We start from the raw sequence: 17,992 nt of genomic DNA on the forward strand, positions 1-17,992 counted from the left end.
CACCCAGGGGCAGTGATGGGACCCCGGGGTCCCGCCAATTGCTTCATTTGTTTAAGGTTCGTTTAACATTAGCTGTGCCGTGGGCCACCCTCTGTGTTCTGTATGCCCCCCCCCCACCCCTCCACCACTTTAAACAAGGTCACTCTACAGGGCTGGACTAACGTACGCCAAAGTAGATGGTAAAGGCCCCTGTGACAAAAGTCACATGCGCAAAGCATTGTGTTTGCGTCATAAGCAAAATGTGCTAATTAGCTTGCAATTGCAAATGTTATAATAATGATGAATATAATAAGTTGCGGGTTGGACACGCGGGAAAATTTGGTGTTATGTACGTGCACGCAAGCAACGTGAATAATTTATGTGCGTGAACATGAGGGCACGCTAGATTTGAAGCTTTCGTGACTCCAGGAATCCACACTCTCTGGTTCTTTCGGTAAAGTCACGTAGGTATAAAATAACATAAATCACGACGTTTCGATTGCAACACAAGCAATCATCATCAGGTGGGAAAACCACAGCAATATATTTTTTTGCTGAAGTGGGAAAGAGATGCCGTGGTAAGAGGTTATATAGGTAAGAGAGGGGGGGAGGGGCAAGGGAGTGGGGTAGGGGGAGGGGAGCGTTCCCACCTGATGATGATTGCTTGTGTTGCAATCGAAACGTCGTGATTTATTTTTATTTTATACCTACGTCACTTTACCGAAAGAACCAGAGAGTATGGGGGCACGCGTTAAAGAGGGGTATTATTGGTAGATCCCATTGTCTGTGTCCGCTGTGCGAAACTACCTCCTCGTATTCTCATGGGTGCCGATGACAAAATCACCCAGAATGCACCTGACCTCACCGGATCAGAGAAGCCAAGCAGGCGTTTGAGCCTGGATAGTGCTTGGATGAGTAACCACCACCGCCGAACACAACAGGTTGCCACACGGCTTGCGGGGCCACGTGGTGAGCAGTCGAGCTCTGCTCCGATGTCAACGCTGCATGTCCTCGCAAAACCACACTGCGAACAGCACTGTTATATACGATCAAATAACTCCATAGAATGTGCGAGGGCATGGGGAGGGCCTCATTCAGCAGTGGATTCACAAAATTGCTGTACACGTTCATACGGATGGCTACCTATGGATAAATGCGGACAATATGAAGTTTCCACCAATTCCACATCGATCCTCTTATCTGTGGAAGAAACACCTATGGGCAAGATGGAAGAATAGGGATGATTCATCCACAGACAATAGCGCAAATGAGGCCACAGATTATAGTATTCACGGGTCATAATGCTGCAAAAAAAGAATATTATTTTACTGTATTTTAAACAACTGATGTAGAGCTTGCCTGATGGTTCAGGAGTCAAACCATTGAGCTTGCACCTCCGAGATCTCCGGGTTCAAACACAGGCAGCCACCTGTGATTAAACCAAATTCTCAAGTGTAGTAAGTTGATGGTCTCAGTAGGGTCATCAATAATAGCATGTAAAATATATATGTGATGTTACGTTTGGTTCTGTAAAGCCCTGTGAATTAAAACCTCAGATTGCCTGACATATGACGAGAAATGACTCTACTGCTGTACGGATAGGAGAGTGCTAACTCCGACGTTGTGGCCATGAGGTCACTTGAAGGCATCCCAGAGGTAGCTCTGTGTAGAATCTTCCTTGTGTGGACGATTCTCTATCACCTTCAATTAGCATGGTTGGCTAGGTGCGCTGCGAAATAGGTTCAAAATACATACATACATCCATAATAGAGGTTTTTGTTCGGTTAAATCGCGTAAATATAAATGTGTCGTTAAACCCGCCACCACCGAACACAGCCAATCAGTAAGGTTTGTCACGCAAATGAAACATGCCAATTTGTTACTAATTCAGCACACCGGTGTGTTGGAGAGTAAATCCAACTCTGGCTGTCCACCTGATGATGCTAGTTGTAATTACTGGTGTAACATCGTACTTGAATTGTAAATGTTGTGGATTTACTCTCCAACACACCAGTGTTGATGTACTAGTAACGAATTGGCGTATTTTGTTTAGATGACAAACCTTACTAATCGGCTGTGTCGGGTGGTGGCGGGTTTAACAACACATTTCTATTTTCGCGATCTAACACTCAGAAAACCCCTCTATTACGGATAATATTGGTCGCGAAATGAATACATACTCAGGGATACGTTGCTCTGTGAGAGATCCGGATAGACGATTCGTCTCATGACGTGATGTTGCTCGCAACATTGGGATGAAATTAATTGGGGGAATTTAACCAAATAATGTACGGAGAGAAATACCAGTTGACTCATTTGGTGCTGGAGGGTGAATTCAAATGGAAGAGCATGATGGCAAAAAATATAATTGTAAATGCTATTAATATGGGGTACTATGAGCCGATAGGTATGGAAGTGCAAACCAATGCACATTCAAGTGAAAAAAGACACAGGTATACTAAGAACAAACATCCACTCTCTATCGCTCTCTCTGTGGACCATTAGTCGGATGTGGATCAAAAGCTGAACTCTGCCAGCCTGGAAAAGCAGCCCTGATGTGTCAAAGTGCATCACACTCCACAGCGTGCAATGATGTCCCAACGCACACGCACAACGAACGCAGCCAGGAGGGCACGTGGACCCAAACACACCGTGCCGTGTTCATTCCGAGCGAGCAGTTGCTCTTTGCTTGCAATAAACGTTTCGTTACGATGCAATATTTAGCAAGCATTGCAATATTTATGATTTCACTTAACTGGAACGCTTGCTTAGAATATCCCATCCCACCAGCACGACAACCATCACCTATTTAAAAAAAAAAACGATCACAGTAAACACAGATGAATTGCAAACGGAGCTGTTTGGGGCTGTGCTCTGTAAAATACCGCCGCACCCACCTCACCGGCACTGCTAGGGAGGTGGCGGGGGGTTAGGGGGCCCCCCAGAAAATATTCCATGAGATATTAAGCCATGGCTGCACGCATAACCCATAACACACAGCAACTATGCGCACAGCAAATTATAAAAAAGGGTAGTAATAGGCAAAAGGGAAAAGGATAGAAGAACAATTGGGATAGGCGGTAAGAAGGTTGGAGGTAATAGAAGGGTAGAGGATAAATTGAATAGAACAATGATAGGACGACAATATGAAGCTCGAGAGTAGAGAAGCGCCATTCAATCTAACACGCAGGCTTTCGCTACCAATATTATTCGTAATAAAGTTTTTGGGTTAGATCGAGTAAGTATGAATGTGTCATGACCCTTCACCACCCGACACAGCTGGTAAGGTTTGTCACGTAAACAACGCGCCAATTAGTTTACTACTTCAACCCTCCGGTGTGTTGGAGAGTAAATCCACAACATTTACAGTTCGAGTAGTACGACGTTTCGCTGGTAATTACATCAGCCAGCATCGTCGGGCGATTTGCCAGAATAGTGAAGCAATCCACCTGCTTCCGGTCTTAAATGTTAACCGTTCTGACAGCTACAGGATTAGTGCGGCCTGGAAGCGTATTATTAAGTCATAGATCTTACAACTGAATTCCTTATAGAGGAAAAACATGCTGATGAACTGATCACTTCCGGTCGGGGCGAATAGCGGTGATGGCGGGAAAAATCTGAACCCTGTCTGGGCCTCCTCGAGGTCGACTCAGCCTGAAGATGCCGACACGGGGCTCTGTGTGAGGGAAATGTGAGCATGACGAAGACGACGTTTTTGCCACCCAATGGTGTGCAAGGTGCTGCTTGTCCATTCAAAGACGCCGCCTTTGTTGGTCGTAATACGCATCTCATGATGCCGTGGCTTGCAACGTTTGGTCGTACACGTCACGTTTATCGTTTATTGTTAAATTGGAAATCACAGTTCCTTTGATCACTGTTACATTGTTTTTCGAGCTTTATTTTGGTGATTTCGAAAAGGTTCTGGTTTAGCCATATTTGTTTGTTGTAGTACACAGAGTTAGACTGGTAACTGTAACCTAAATTGTCTTATGGTTGTTATTGTTTGACTTGCATCCCACTGGGATTTTTGCACACAGCGTTGATACGCGGTGCTTTTTCTGGAAGACTTTGCTGTTTTTTTCCTGGATTTTTCTGTTGTGCGTAGTCACTTTAAGATGTTTTCTTGTTCATGTTTTTGTTTGTTGTGGTTGCACCCGATTCAAGAGCCGAATGGCTCACAGGGCTATACCTAATAAATGAACTGAAACTGAACTATTATATAATTACACCCCCCCCCCCTCCTCTGCCTCTGATAACTGCACCTCATGGGTTCAGTGATGACGTCATCTGGCTCTGTTTAAGACCGGAAGCAGGTGGATTGCTTCACTATAATGGCAAATCGCCCGATGATGCTGAATGTAATTACCAGTGAAACGTCGTACTCAAATTGAAAATGCTGTGGATTTACTCTCCAACACACCGGAGGTCTGAAGTTGTAACTAATCTGCGCGTTGTTTACGTGACAACCCTTACTGGCCGTGTCGGGTGGTGGGGGGTTACGACACACTGATACTTACGCGATCTCACCCAAAAAAACCTTCATTATGAACCCATTCTATCTCTCAGACATCACACACAACAACGCCAGGCACGTACGGTGAGAATCATCCATGATGCCAACATTCTTGGGTTGGGAAAGCACTCATGCATGGGAAAACTGTAAACAAAAAATGTATACACGTGTCCTCCACGTTTGTAAAAATATATGTATACACACTGCGCACTGTTCAACCGACGGTAAGGTTCGAGACAAACATGGTGGCCCAACGGTCAGAAGCAAACACACACGAGCAGTAAAGTAAGGCAACCAACATTTCTGGGAGGTTCAACCGGGGGGACACGTGGCAACCTGGCGGCTCCCTCCTCATCCATTAGCAGGCCCATCCTCATTTTCAAAAGCCACACTCACTCACTAACTCTCACTCGCGCCTCCCTTCCACACAGTGAGTTGGCCCTCCTTGTTGCTTCTGACACTGGCCCTGGCAACTCCTGTTGCAAACCACAACCCACGGTGACAGAGGTAGCCTGCCCTTTGAGCAGATCGCGAATCAAGCACGTAGGCAGACAATGTCGAACTGGAACAAAATCCTGACTTTCACGAAAGATGTCGGGACACCAGGACGGCGTTTATGAAACGTTGCGGCATAATGGGCAGCCTTGGCCTAAAGTGTAGACCATCGGTGGAGTGAAATAAAATCAACACGGTGTGTGCTCTTGAATTTTTTACAATCTACCTGAGAGAAAGATAATGGCTGGCAGGGTACAGATGGACGCCAACAATTTTGAGAAAAAAAATGAATGTAATTGGTTTGTTTGAAATTGGCAGGACTTGACAAAACACCTTCAGACCTGAATTTCAAAAAGTGGCCTTAAAATTGGACAAAATTACAAGGCTGAAGATCACACAACAACAAATGCCTTGTACATCTATGTACTGGCAATAGCAATTTCTTCTTATTATTTTTTCACAAGATTAAAAAAACGGTGCCTCTACCCATTCTACTGCTGTTGTTAAGTGGCACTCTGCTGTCAGACGGCTGCATTGTTAAGAGAGAAAAAAAAACATTGTGTGGTCAGACTCGCCCAGGTCAAGCCACCTCGATAAATGGTTAAATTGTTTTAATGTATAATCACGAGCAGCGCCTTGTTACTCGAGGAAATGGGTTAAAACATCAGATAAGATTACTTTCGAGAACGCACGATGGACCGGGGCGATTATTTCGCACAAGTGCAACTGATGTTACGCGTAACAATGGCAACATTAAGGTATTTAGGTGAAATATTGTTGTTGTTCGTGTCTTTTTTTTCCGTTTTACCTTGGCAAAGGTTCCGTTGGCGTTCTCCACGCCTGAAAACCATCACCATTGAAGAGGGCCTCCTCAACCACTGAGGCACATGGGGGGGGACAAATTCCTGGCCTGCCTGTGACACCCCTCTGTATATCACTACTACCTCTCCGAATTCAATATTTTTTTTATACAAGGTTAAGATCATAAAAAAACATGTAACAATGAGAGTGAGTCAGTTGAAAACCATTCAATGCCACGGCCTTGATACACACATGCAATTACTGCGCTGGGCATTGTACTTTCTTAGTGCTATGAATATCGGAGCCGTTTGTTGAGAGATAGCAGCTGACTTTTAGAAGTCAATGATGCATTTCTGAAGCTGTGGCATCTGCGGTGTCAATAAAAGTGTCACACGGCAGTGTCACGCAAAAGTTTAACTCCCTTTTGTAGTTATTTTGCCGCGTGTTCTTTCATGTACACGCACGGCATTACATTTGTGAATAGCAGTATTATATTTATTAGTAAAAAAAAAATGTACACCAATGGTAAATAGTGCAAAACCAATGACCGATGCCTGCGAATTCCTTCATCCAATGGTAAATTAACACATTACTACATACATCATTATCGCTACATTACAGCTCTTTGTCCATCGACTGCCAGACGAAGGCCTGCCCCACGCCATATCGGGAGTGGGAGTCGTTTGAAGCACACTGCACCTTGCCCGTCATTGCCCAGAATCAGCCCATATATCACTTACCATTGATGTTCGCCGTGGTTGGGAATCGAACTCAGCATGTGCCGGGATTCATAGCGCAGCATGCTAACACCTGCATCATCGCTTCCCCACACCATTGTATAAATTATTGTAAGACTGGACTATATTATACACATGCGTACACACATACAGTTGTTCATGCTTGATGAACTAATGCAATGCAATATTTCATCTAATTGAAAACTGAGGCTTAGTTTGAACTGAGATGGCGATCCTGAAGATATTTATTTACTCGGCACACCACATCCAGTATACATCTCGGTATGGCTGTGACTGCTATTCACAGTCTACCAATGACGTGGAAAATATTTCAGTGATAATCAAGCCCTGATTACCCCCCCCCCCTTCCTCCTCTTAAATGAATAACGTCACTGTAATTGCAACAGAAAACACCTATTTGTGTTATATAATCGAACCTGAAAATTAACACATGGACCGACACGGGCGCACACACACACACACAATGACACAAATCCCTTCCCACCACCGTGTAGCCTCCACAGACTGTTGGGGCAAGTGCTGTTAGCGAGCACCTGTGAAGGCCGCCAAGGTGCACGAGAAGGTGTGTGACATGGCCATCAAATGGACCAGACACATGGACCGCACACCTTCATGACTGCCAATGCACACATACAAACTTCATAGCCGCCAAGGCGATGTGCCCGATATTAACAATTGGAATTCCGTTTGCATATGTTAATATAACCGCGGAACCGCAATGCAATGACAACCAACTGGCCCAGCACTCGCGCACACACGCGCCGCATTTGAGACGAGTGATTGTCCGTGTGAGTCTCTTTGACACTGTGGGGCTTAATAAAATGACCGTATAACGCATATAAAGCAGCTGGGGTGCGGCTTTCATCCCTGCGCGCACGTCGCCCATACGTGGCTGTGAACAATACCAGGCGAGAGGGTGTATGTCGGGCAGTCTACAATAGCAACACGCACGTAATGCGTTATGGGATCTGCGAATTGTATTGTCTGAGTGTAGGCATTGTGAGTGAGAGTGAGTGAATGCCAACTACATAGCGGACACTCATTACACGGTGTGATATACATTAGTGCTATTGTGTGTTTGTGCATGTGTGTATGTGTGCGTGTGTGTCAATTGATTGCGTAGCTTAAGTGTATCAATGCAACGGCTGTAAATGCAAGGCACATTTCACGTCGACTGGGAAGTGTGAAAATTTTGTAAGTGTGAAAATATCAACGGTACGCGCGCGCGTGCATACACAGAAGACAATTACGCACACAGTCCGATAGATACAAATGGCAGCATCGTGGGTGTACATGCACTCGCGCGTACACTATCGATATTCACACACACACACGCACGCGCCCTGTGTAAGCACGCGGCAGCCCTACAGAGACATACATACACACACACGCGCGCGCGTACACAAGGCATGATGACACGCACGCGCATGCACACGCGCGGAGCGCCGTGCGAGAAAATGAAATAGCGAGACGAGGAGGAGGTTTTTTTTTCTTCAAACGAGGCAAAACAATAACAAGGAAAGGAAGGAGGTGGGGAGGTATGTTTCTTTTTTTTTACCGTTCACGTCTTGAGGGATCTTGCTTGTGTTCTTGCTTGCTGGGCGCCATTTTTCAACGAGTGTGTGTGCGTGCGTGCGCGTGGATCGTGCGTGTCCGCGCGTGCGTGCGTGCGCGCGCGTGCGTGCGCAGAGCCGCGCACGGATGGAGATGGGCACGCGCGCGCGCGCACACTCGCTCGCTCGCACACTCTCACGCTCTTCACACGCACTCTCACTCGCGCGTGCACACGCCCAGCGCGACAGACGCTCGCAACACGAGCGGATGATTTACGTGATGCGCGATTGTCTGGCAGGCACACAAAAGACAAAGATCCCCCGTGTAGCCTTTAACAGACTGTTGGGGGGTGGCAGGTGCTGTTAGCGAGCACCTATTGTGAAGGCTGCACGGAACACGAGGTGAGGGGGGTGGGGGGGGTGGCCAACATCACGCCCAGCCACCTTTGTCTCCCCAGTGCTGATGTTTACACATCGCACCCAGGTACTCGTTTAAGGCTAAGTCGATCTAGGGGACGCCCACAACTGCTTTAGATAATCGTCACTGTTATTGGTAGTGAGCGGGAATCGAACTTGGGTCCGCTGGGATCGTAGCGCAGCGCGCCAACCACTGCGTCACCGCTCCCCACCAAACACCCACACACGAACATCCAAGCACAGGGCAGTTACAGGCAATGCAGCCAAATCCGGCTCCTGGATGACACAGCCTCCTCGCATCATCATCAACAGCGTGATCATCATCATCATATTTGTCCCTAAGCTGAAATAGCAGTGACATTTATGTGTTTCAAAATAACCGTAAGCACGTGCCGTTAATGCGCACGAATATCAGCAAGTAGCAGCATCGCTCTCTTAAAAATAACATTGAAAAAAAAACGGAACTCCAGAAGGTTTTTTTCTCTCTCTCTCTCCCTCTGTACGTGTGGGGTTTTGAGTGGGCGGTCTTTTGCGATTCCCCTCAACGTCAGCCTGTTCTGAAGGCTACCGGCAGACGAAGCAGGGCAGCTTTAATTGTTGATTTATAAACGAAAAAGACGCGCGCGCGCGCGCGCACACGCGCACGCGATAGTACAACACCCCCGAGGTGACTTGTGTCAATATCACAACCATTAATTCCTTCATTGGATCGCGAATAAACGCGAAGCGAGCAACATTGTAATAACGGACGAGCACGGTAATAAACTGCAGGCGAGCAAAGCAACGCGCCTCCAAATCAATCGGTGCTGTGGTTATCTTCTGAGCGGATGAGTTAAATGCGACCCGCAGCGCGAGGAGCTTTATAAGGGGCACCACGGTGGTGTCAGATCCCGGTAAAATGAGAGCATTTACGACCAAAGTGCAATGGGGAGATGTTACAGTCGCCACGTGGATTGCAGGAGGTACAAAATTCCATAACCATCCCATGCCTTTCCCATCTGCAAAGAGGAGATGGGGGTGGGGGGGTAATTTCAAAAGCTATGAGAGCACCCCTGGTTATTCTCGCACCCCTGCCGTAATCTTACCTTGTATTGTCTTATAACCGACTGCAATGTTACCCAATAGAATGCGATGTTGATGATGACAGGGTGTTGTTGAGATTGATGATACTGGCGTTGAGCGGCGGTCCCGTGGTTTACGCACTGCACTATGAACCCCGCGACCCCAGTTGGATTTCCCGGTAACGGCTCACATCGGTGGCGAGTGATATGTGAAGCGATCCTGGTGAAGTATGGTCAAACAAGCACCACGATTATGTAGACGGCGGCGTCATGGATTGACGAAGGGCAGCCCGCTACATCAAGCGACGCGGAGGGAAAGGTTTGCTTGTGCATTGCACTGGAAACAAAGGAGGATTATTATTTTTATTAGCCTCATAGGCCATCGGAAACATACGTTATGTATTGATTAGTAATTGCGCAACATTAATTATTGCTGACTTAAAATTTTACCTTAATGACGCTTGCGACCAATTCAATAACGTGTCGTTGTAATTAATTATACCAGTTTATTTTTGACGGTAAATTATGTATGCTAACGATTCATTATCACACGGGCATGTCATAGCCCGTGATGGATTTGTGATGTATGGTAAGTCAACTGGAAAAAAAAAGATCTTTATCAATGCGCGTTCCAAAAGTGGCCCTTTTCATATGAACAACATGGTGCAAGAAAATACTATAGCCACGCATATGTAATACAGAAAACGCTCCTAATTGTGAATGGCACTGTGTTTATGCACAAGTGATCTTCGCTATTTCCCCACATCTAATATCCGGCAAGCGGCGTGATAAATGTAACATGCCGCCTTTTGTATAGCGAACATATACTTACTGAACGTCCCTTGTAGGGACGATGTATATTTATTTACAGTTGAACTGCACGCCCTTATCTTTTTTCACCTCGCAATTCACAAGAGCCTGAATAGAAAATTGCACACTTTTGTCACGGGCAGTTATATACAAGCTAGCGGCAGATGTACGATAATACATATGCACGCATGCATGTAGAATAAACTGTACTATGTGCGTGTGGCTGGAACATTCGGTTTGCAGTGCGCACGTGTGTGTATCCAGCAACGTGTGCTGCATCCAGCAAACCGTGCAATGGATGATGTAAGCGTGGAAAAACCAACAGGCCGATGGAATAAAAAAAACACATATTTTGCTCATATGGGAGACGCAGAATTCCATTTCCCGGCGTGGCAGTTAAATAAATGGGACACGTCTCTTATTTCTAATTCACACTGCCCCCAACCTCGCTTATCTGACCTTCCCCCCCCCCCCCAGAAAAATAGGTTCACCACAGTCAATTTGAAGGCTGCGTGTGGTAGGGTTAAGTGTGGGTATCCTCATATTCCCCAAGACAGCTGGCCAGCATGGAAGAATAGGCCAATGTAGCCTGCAACGAGCTCTCCAGAGCTCCCTCTAGTGGAGGCTCGTCTGCCAGCAATGTCTCGACAAGCAGTTGCAGGGCTGTACCTTCATATTGTTACCGATCGCGTATTCACCGATGTGATGTAATTGGGAGCACATTATGCGAGTGTCGTCATTTCCCGCTTTTCATTTCCCAAACGAGGAACACGATAATCGTTGTGGTAGAGCCATCTCGTCTCGTTCTCGTAGGCTCCCTTGAATAGGCGCCTATGCTGAGTTGCCTGGCACTCTTGCAATTTGAACACTGCGTGGAAGCGTTCAAAAGAGACAAGTAACAACGACTTAAGGCGAGCTCCAACCGAACATATTTTTCAAAGGCGGAAAAACGCCCCTGGCAGGACTCCGTGGTGGAACTGCTATTGGCACAAGCGATCTGAAAGGACAATTTTTTATTTGCGGCACATATTCACAGAGTGTTTTCTCTCTCCCTCTATTTGTCTCCCATCATTGTATCTCCCGTCTCGGGAAAATAATCACGAAGGTTGTAGATTTATATTACAAGAATGTGCAGCCGTTTGTCAATCAAATCGCCTTTTTTGAGGGGATTGTTTGACCATACTTCTCCACACTGGTCAGTGTTGGTTGATGAAGCTCAGCCCGGCGGGAGGGGGCCTTGGACCGGGTCAGATTTGTCTCGCGCCTGATGTTAGCCGTGGTCGGGAATGGAACTCAGTTGACTGGGTTTATATTGCAATGTGCAAACCACTGCATCCCCCCCCCCAATATTTTGCATAATAATGATGCAGAGCCCTTAGGCAATTCATTTCTGGATGAAGACCTCCTCCACCACTGTCAGTCGCAGGGGTTGATGGAGGTAGAGCAACGGGGGGGCATTTGCCCAACCCCGGCTCAGAACTCAGGGCCGGAATTATTACTTAGGTGGTCGAGTTTATAACGTTGTAACACGCTCACTACGACGACACTGCTCCACCCAATGTTATGAATGCAAATATGTTGCATGTATTAAATGCTACTGAATCATGCATTATTCTGAAACAAATGAGACGTCTTCTCCACTTTGACAAAAACAACCGCGGTGGCCTTTGGCAGATAACAGCAGTGGACACTCAGCCACAACCGCTGACAAAATATTGTACCTGGCTCGGTTATCCAAACTTGACAGAGTTGTAGAGAAATAAAACGGAGTGAAGTCGAGTGGTGGTTTGGCAGAGGGGCGCGCGATGTGTTGATGAACGCAGAGAGCGAGGGGTTGTGCGGATATATATCCTGAGATGTCAGTGCAAGTAATGTAATGTACAGTCCACTGCTGGTTGACCATGCTGGTTGACCATGCTAGTTGACCATGCTAGTTGACCATGCTAGTTGACCACGCTAGTTGACCATGCAAGTTGACCATGCTGGTTGACCATGCTAGTTGACCATGCTGGTTGACCAAGCTAGTTGACCATGCTAGTTGACCACGCTAGTTGACCACGCTAGTTGACCATGCTAGTTGACCACGCTGGTTGACCATGCTAGTTGACCACGCTAGTTGACCACACTAGTTGACCATGCTGGTTGACCATGCTAGTTGACCATGCTAGTTGACCATGCTAGTTGACCACGCTGGTTGACCATGCTAGTTGACCATGCTAGTTGACCATGCTAGTTGACCACGCTAGTTGACCACGCTGGTTGACCATGCTAGTTGACCACGCTGGTTGACCATGCTAGTTGACCACGCTAGTTGACCACACTAGTTGACCATGCTGGTTGTCCATGCTAGTTGACCATGCTAGTTGACCATGCTGGTTGACCACACTGGTTGACCATGCTAGTTGACCATGCTAGTTGACCATGCTGGTTGACCATGCTAGTTGACCACGCTGGTTGACCACGCTGGTTGACCATGCTAGTTGACCATGCTGGTTGACCATGCTGGTTGACCATGCTAGTTGACCATGCTAGTTGACCATGCTTGTTGACCATGCTGGTTGACCATGCTAGTTGACCATGCTGGTTTACCATGCTAGTTGACCACGCTAGTTGACCACGCTGGTTGACCACGCTAGTCGACCATGCTGATTGACCATGCTAGTCGACCATGCTGGTTGACCATGCTAGTCGACCATGCTGGTTGACGATATTGGTTGCCCATACTGGTTGACTACGCTGGTTGACCATGCTAGTTGACCATGTTAGTTGACCATATTGGTTGATCACGCTAGTTGACCATATTGGTTGACCATGCTAGTTGACCATACTAGTTGACCATGCTAGTTGACCATATTGGTTGACCATGCTAGTTGACCATGCTAGTTGACCATGCTAGTTGACCACGCTAGTTGACCATGCTAGTTGACCATACTAGTTGACCATACTAGTTGACCACGCTAGTTGAACATGCTGTTTGACCATGCTAGTTGATCATGCTGGTTGACCATGCTAGTTGACCATGCTAGTTGACCATGCTAGTTGACCATACTGGTTGACCATGCAGGTTGACCATGCTAGTTGACCACGCTGGTTGACCACGCTGGTTGACCATGCTAGTTGACCATGCTGGTTGACCATGCTGTTTGACCATGCTAGTTGATCATGCTGGTTGACCATGCTAGTTGACCATGCTAGTTGACCATGCAGGTTGACCATGCTAGTTGACCACGCTGGTTGACCACGCTGGTTGACCACGCTGGTTGACCTTGCTCGTTGACCACGACCATTAATCAAGTGGATTGATTCATGGTCGTGTTGTTGTTGTTGTGGATTTAATACCCCTCAACATCGGAACCTGCTCCCCTTCCTAAAACCCAAGAGAGCAATAAGTTCTGGCTTTGGTCCGCAACATTTTAGTACAACACCCCCCCTCCCCCCCATTGTTATGGTGTGTACCTTGCACCGGCCTCATTTTTACATATAATAAAAAAAACTTAAAAAAATATCCCCCTCAAGAGGAGCACCCACTCCTGGCCAAACACCCACACCTAATGGGAAGTCGTGGGGACAGTTGTAATGCAGTTCTCTCGATCAACTAGAGCATAGCTAAATAATTAAGACATACACTTTAATTAATATATTTTTTTTATCCAGCATGGTGAAGTATGGTCAAAATAACCCCCACGATCTGCACAGCAGTGGATTGATGTATCGTACTTGCATCTCACAAAACCCTTCACTGAGCTCAATCCGTTTTTCTTCCGGCATGTCATGGATCGGTGATGGACAAATTCCCTTTTAAGTGGCGTTTGGCTCCGTGTGGGAGGAAACCAGAATACCTGGAGAACCCCACGCGTGCCCGTAAGGGGATAACACCAAGAGACCCGCACAGTCTGATTTACAAACCAATGTGCTGCGCCACCAACTCCTGGTCATCTTGCAGCCCGGGGGACTTTCGAGTTTCGCAAATCTCTATGCGATCCACCAGCCCATTGCCTCTCCAAAGCGCTGGATCGGTGACGAGCGCCACGTCAAAGTGCGACAGGAGTGGTGGCGCTGCGCTAAGGAGCCGGCCACCCGAGTTGGATTCTCAGCCACGGTTAACATCAGTGTTGAGTGGTATCCGAGCCAGTCTAATACCCGGCATGCCCTCACCGCTGAGTGGCCTGGTGAAGTATGTTCAAACAACTTTTAAAAAAAACTGCCACGCAGTGCCGGATGATCTTAGTAGTAAAAGTAGCTACATATGTAGCTACGGGCCCCGCACTTTCAATGGCCCCGCGCTAAATTCTTCCAAGCTATCAATTCCGGTTCAATGATTCAGCACTTGCTCTATTACTATAGTACTATACTGCCTTCAACTTTTACGAGCGACTGGGTGTCTAATGTTAGCGATCTGTCGTATTATCTCGCTGTATAGCAAATGAAAAAATACAATTACTTTACTGTGCAAGTTAAACAATGTATGTTTTAATATTAACATTTTATTTTAGGGCCCCTTTATAACATCATGCTATAGGCCCCGCACTAGCTTAGTCCGTGTTGCCATGACCCGGCACGGCATATGTAGGCCTTCATCCAACAGTGGATTGGCTTGGATAGACTTAGATGATATTAATTTCAGCAGGAAGGGCCCAATGAGCTGTTAGGCTTTACTTCGTGGGCGTCCTGCGACAATACAGATATTATTACACATTACAGATCCGAGTTGAAATCACAGTTACATAGTTCGCGATACAAATAGCAAGTGTCGGTTCACACTCTTACGTTTCACAGGAATAGGGAAACCGGTTGAAAGCGTAAAATCAAACATGACTGCACGTTTTAAGGAACTAATTAATATCTCACAAATTATGCTGTGCACTGGTAATGGCAGAGTGAAAGCCTAGTGATGTCACATCGCTCACTATAAGCAAATACTGAGGGCATGGAGGTGGACAACATACGTACTATTAAAATTGGGGTATCCGGAGGAAAAAATAAACATTGATATGCATGGAATCTATAATGCCTTTTCATCAAGCGTTTCTTTCCATAAGTAAGTAGTGAGCAGCATGGGGAGCCGACTGGTGGCGTTCAGGACACTGTCACTGTCGAGATTTGAAGTTTTCGTGACTGAAATGATCCATACTCTTTGGTTCTTTCGGTACAGTCACGTAGGCAAAATAAAAAAAAATAAAGTTAATCAAAGAACGACGTTTCGGAGGCAACACAAGCTTCCGTCATCAGTTTACTGTGCTAGCTACACCTGATGACGGAGGCTTGTGTTGCCTCCGAAACGTCGTGATTTGATTAACTTTATTTTTTTATTTTTACCTCCGTGACTTTACCGAAAGAACCAAAGAGTACTGCCACTGTCGTTTGGGCATAGGCGAGAGTTTGCGGCGGGGGAGGGGGGAATGCTCCCTCCCAAACTGGACACCTTTATTCGTTTATTTTCAGTAATTCACAATTAAAAAATGATTTATTGAATGCTCCTGCGATTCCTAATGTGAGGGACAAATCGAACCCCTGCCACCCGCCAAATGTAGAAGTCAAACTTCTGTGGGTTTGAGTTACCAATGCTTGTGCAAGCCATTTTTTTAATTTTTGCAATGTGGACCGATTGCCGTCTTCTGTGATACTGCGACCGTCGTGGTGGTGCAGCGAGCACAAATAAAAAAGCACGCGGCACATTTGTCAATGGACACCGTGGCCTTAACAGAAAAAAAAATTACGCAACAGGTGATGGTTCAAGCAACGACCGTTCTTCATATTTACGTGCTCCAGAGCATTCGTTATTGACAAATGTGTTCGGTTATGTTATTTGATCAATTTGGACAGTTTTCAGTGGGATTAGTCCCCTGATGGGAAGGCAACTTTACGTACAGCTTCGCTCACGGGTTCGAACATCGTTTCGAGAGATGCCGTGAGCCGATGTTGCAGGGCAGCATGATAGACAGCCGGACAGAGCTATAATACATTAGACACTTCACGTGACCTCAGAGTGGATACAGCCTCTGCAAAAGCGCTGTGATAATGGCGCTCTCACTCAGTGGCAAATGGCAGGGGATGTTGTTGTACGCATACGAGTGGGCGTGCGTGTGTGTTTGCAGCTTTATTTCACCAGATAATTCGGTTTTTCCGCACTGACATTGGTTATCGCTGTACCATTTACAATAGGCTGGCGCATGATACCAGTCCCGTTTCAAAAGCATACAACGGATAGGCGCGTGCAATTGGAAGAGAAACGCCTAAAATAGCTATTGAGAAATAAGAATAAAAATCTATTTGGCATTCGCGCCATCCTTATAGCGCTGTTTCGCAGACAGCGTCTGGAGTAGTTTTGCAGATGGGGGTGATATTGCTGAGCGGTTTCCTTTTTAAAGGTGAGTAATTTGCAAAAAAAAACGTTTCCATACTTGGCAAGGTGGACCATGGCACGGGCACACGCTGCCTGGTCCTTTAAAAATAAACACAACGTCACGTGTTGTTCTTTAACGCCTAGCGTGGAGCGGACGGCGCCTGGCTAAACACGCTTTAACTCGCCTGCGGTATTAACCAGGGCGGCCGCGGGTCTCGAAACCACCGAACCTCCGCCACGAGACGCGAGCAAACGCTGCTACCCACCCCCCACCCTCGCGGCCACATCAGAGCCCACAATTGTCAACATTGGTGTGGGTGGCGGGGTGACTGTTCCCTGCACAGCCCCCCACCCCCCGAAAGAGAGGCGATGTTCTCCCGGCTGACGCCACCTCGGGGCGGCGCGATACCGCGGATGTCATGGCAGAGAAGCAATGCCGGATTACCCTGGTAGCTACATGTGTAGTAGCTACATGTGTAGTAGTAGCTACATGTGTAGTAGCGACATGTGTGGTAGCTACATGTGTAGTAGTAGCTACATGTGCAGTAGCTACATGTGTGGTAGCTACATGTGTAGTAGCTACATGTGTGGTAGCTACATGCACAGTAGCTACTACATGTGTAGTAGCTACTACATGTGTGGTAGCTACATGTGCAGTAGCTGCATGTGTAGTAGCTGCATGTGTAGTAGCTACATGTGTGGTAGCTACATGTGCAGTAGCTGCATTTGTAGTAGCTACATGTGTGGTAGCTACATGTGTAGTAGCTACATGTGTGGTAGCTACATGTGTAGTAGCTACATGTGTGGTAGCTACATGTGTGGTAGCTACGGGCCCCGCACTTTCAAGGGCCCCGCGCTAAATGCTTTCAAGCTTTAAATTCCGGTTCAGTGATTCTGCACTTGCTCTATTACTATAGTACTCTACTGGCCTTCAACTTTTATGAACGACTGGGTGTTTAAAGTTAGCGATTTGTCATATAACCTGGCTGCACATAAAATGAAAAAAATACAATGACTTTTATTATGCAAGTTTTAAAATGTATGTGTTTTAATAGTTATGTTTTTTTTAGTGCCCCTTTATAACATAAGCTACAGGCCCCGCACTAACTTAATCCGGGCACTGCAGCGAAGCAGTGCTACTCCCTCGCAGTCTCGTGCAACATTTTATCCCCTTAGCACGGGGAGTAGTAACACGACAGGCGTCGCGAGCAACGGCGAGGCGCGTGACAGCCTAGCCCTGTGAGTGCCGCGTGTGCACTTTG

At 46.7% G+C, this 17,992-nt stretch overlaps 1 protein-coding gene and 1 long non-coding RNA gene across 4 annotated transcripts in view; one reads left to right on the forward strand and one right to left on the reverse strand.

The window, feature by feature from the left end:
- LOC116947350 (neuronal PAS domain-containing protein 3-like) overlaps positions 1–17,992 on the reverse strand; it is a 217,061-nt gene that overhangs the window by 196,228 nt on the left and 2,841 nt on the right. Inside the window, exon 1 of one of the 2 annotated variants that reach the window (XM_032962984.2) lies at positions 8,105–10,846. The exons of the other annotated variant lie outside the window; for it this stretch is intronic. Coding sequence (XP_032818875.1) covers positions 8,105–8,154 — 50 coding nt within the window. The 5' untranslated portion in view covers positions 8,155–10,846. Of the gene's footprint in view, positions 1–8,104; positions 10,847–17,992 lie in introns of those variants that run through there. 2 annotated transcript variants of the gene reach the window in all.
- Positions 1–17,992, forward strand: part of LOC116947351 (uncharacterized) — an 81,850-nt gene that overhangs the window by 20,061 nt on the left and 43,797 nt on the right. The window contains exon 1 of one of the 2 annotated variants that reach the window (XR_004403668.2): positions 7,958–8,084. The exons of the other annotated variant lie outside the window; for it this stretch is intronic. This is a non-coding gene — a long non-coding RNA (uncharacterized LOC116947351). Of the gene's footprint in view, positions 1–7,957; positions 8,085–17,992 lie in introns of those variants that run through there. 2 annotated transcript variants of the gene reach the window in all.

Source organism: Petromyzon marinus, chromosome 29 (assembly GCF_048934315.1).
Source record: "Petromyzon marinus isolate PM22_M1 ecotype Great Lakes invasive population chromosome 29, UKy_Petmar_22M1.pri1.0, whole genome shotgun sequence".
NCBI lineage: Eukaryota > Metazoa > Chordata > Hyperoartia > Petromyzontiformes > Petromyzontidae > Petromyzon > Petromyzon marinus.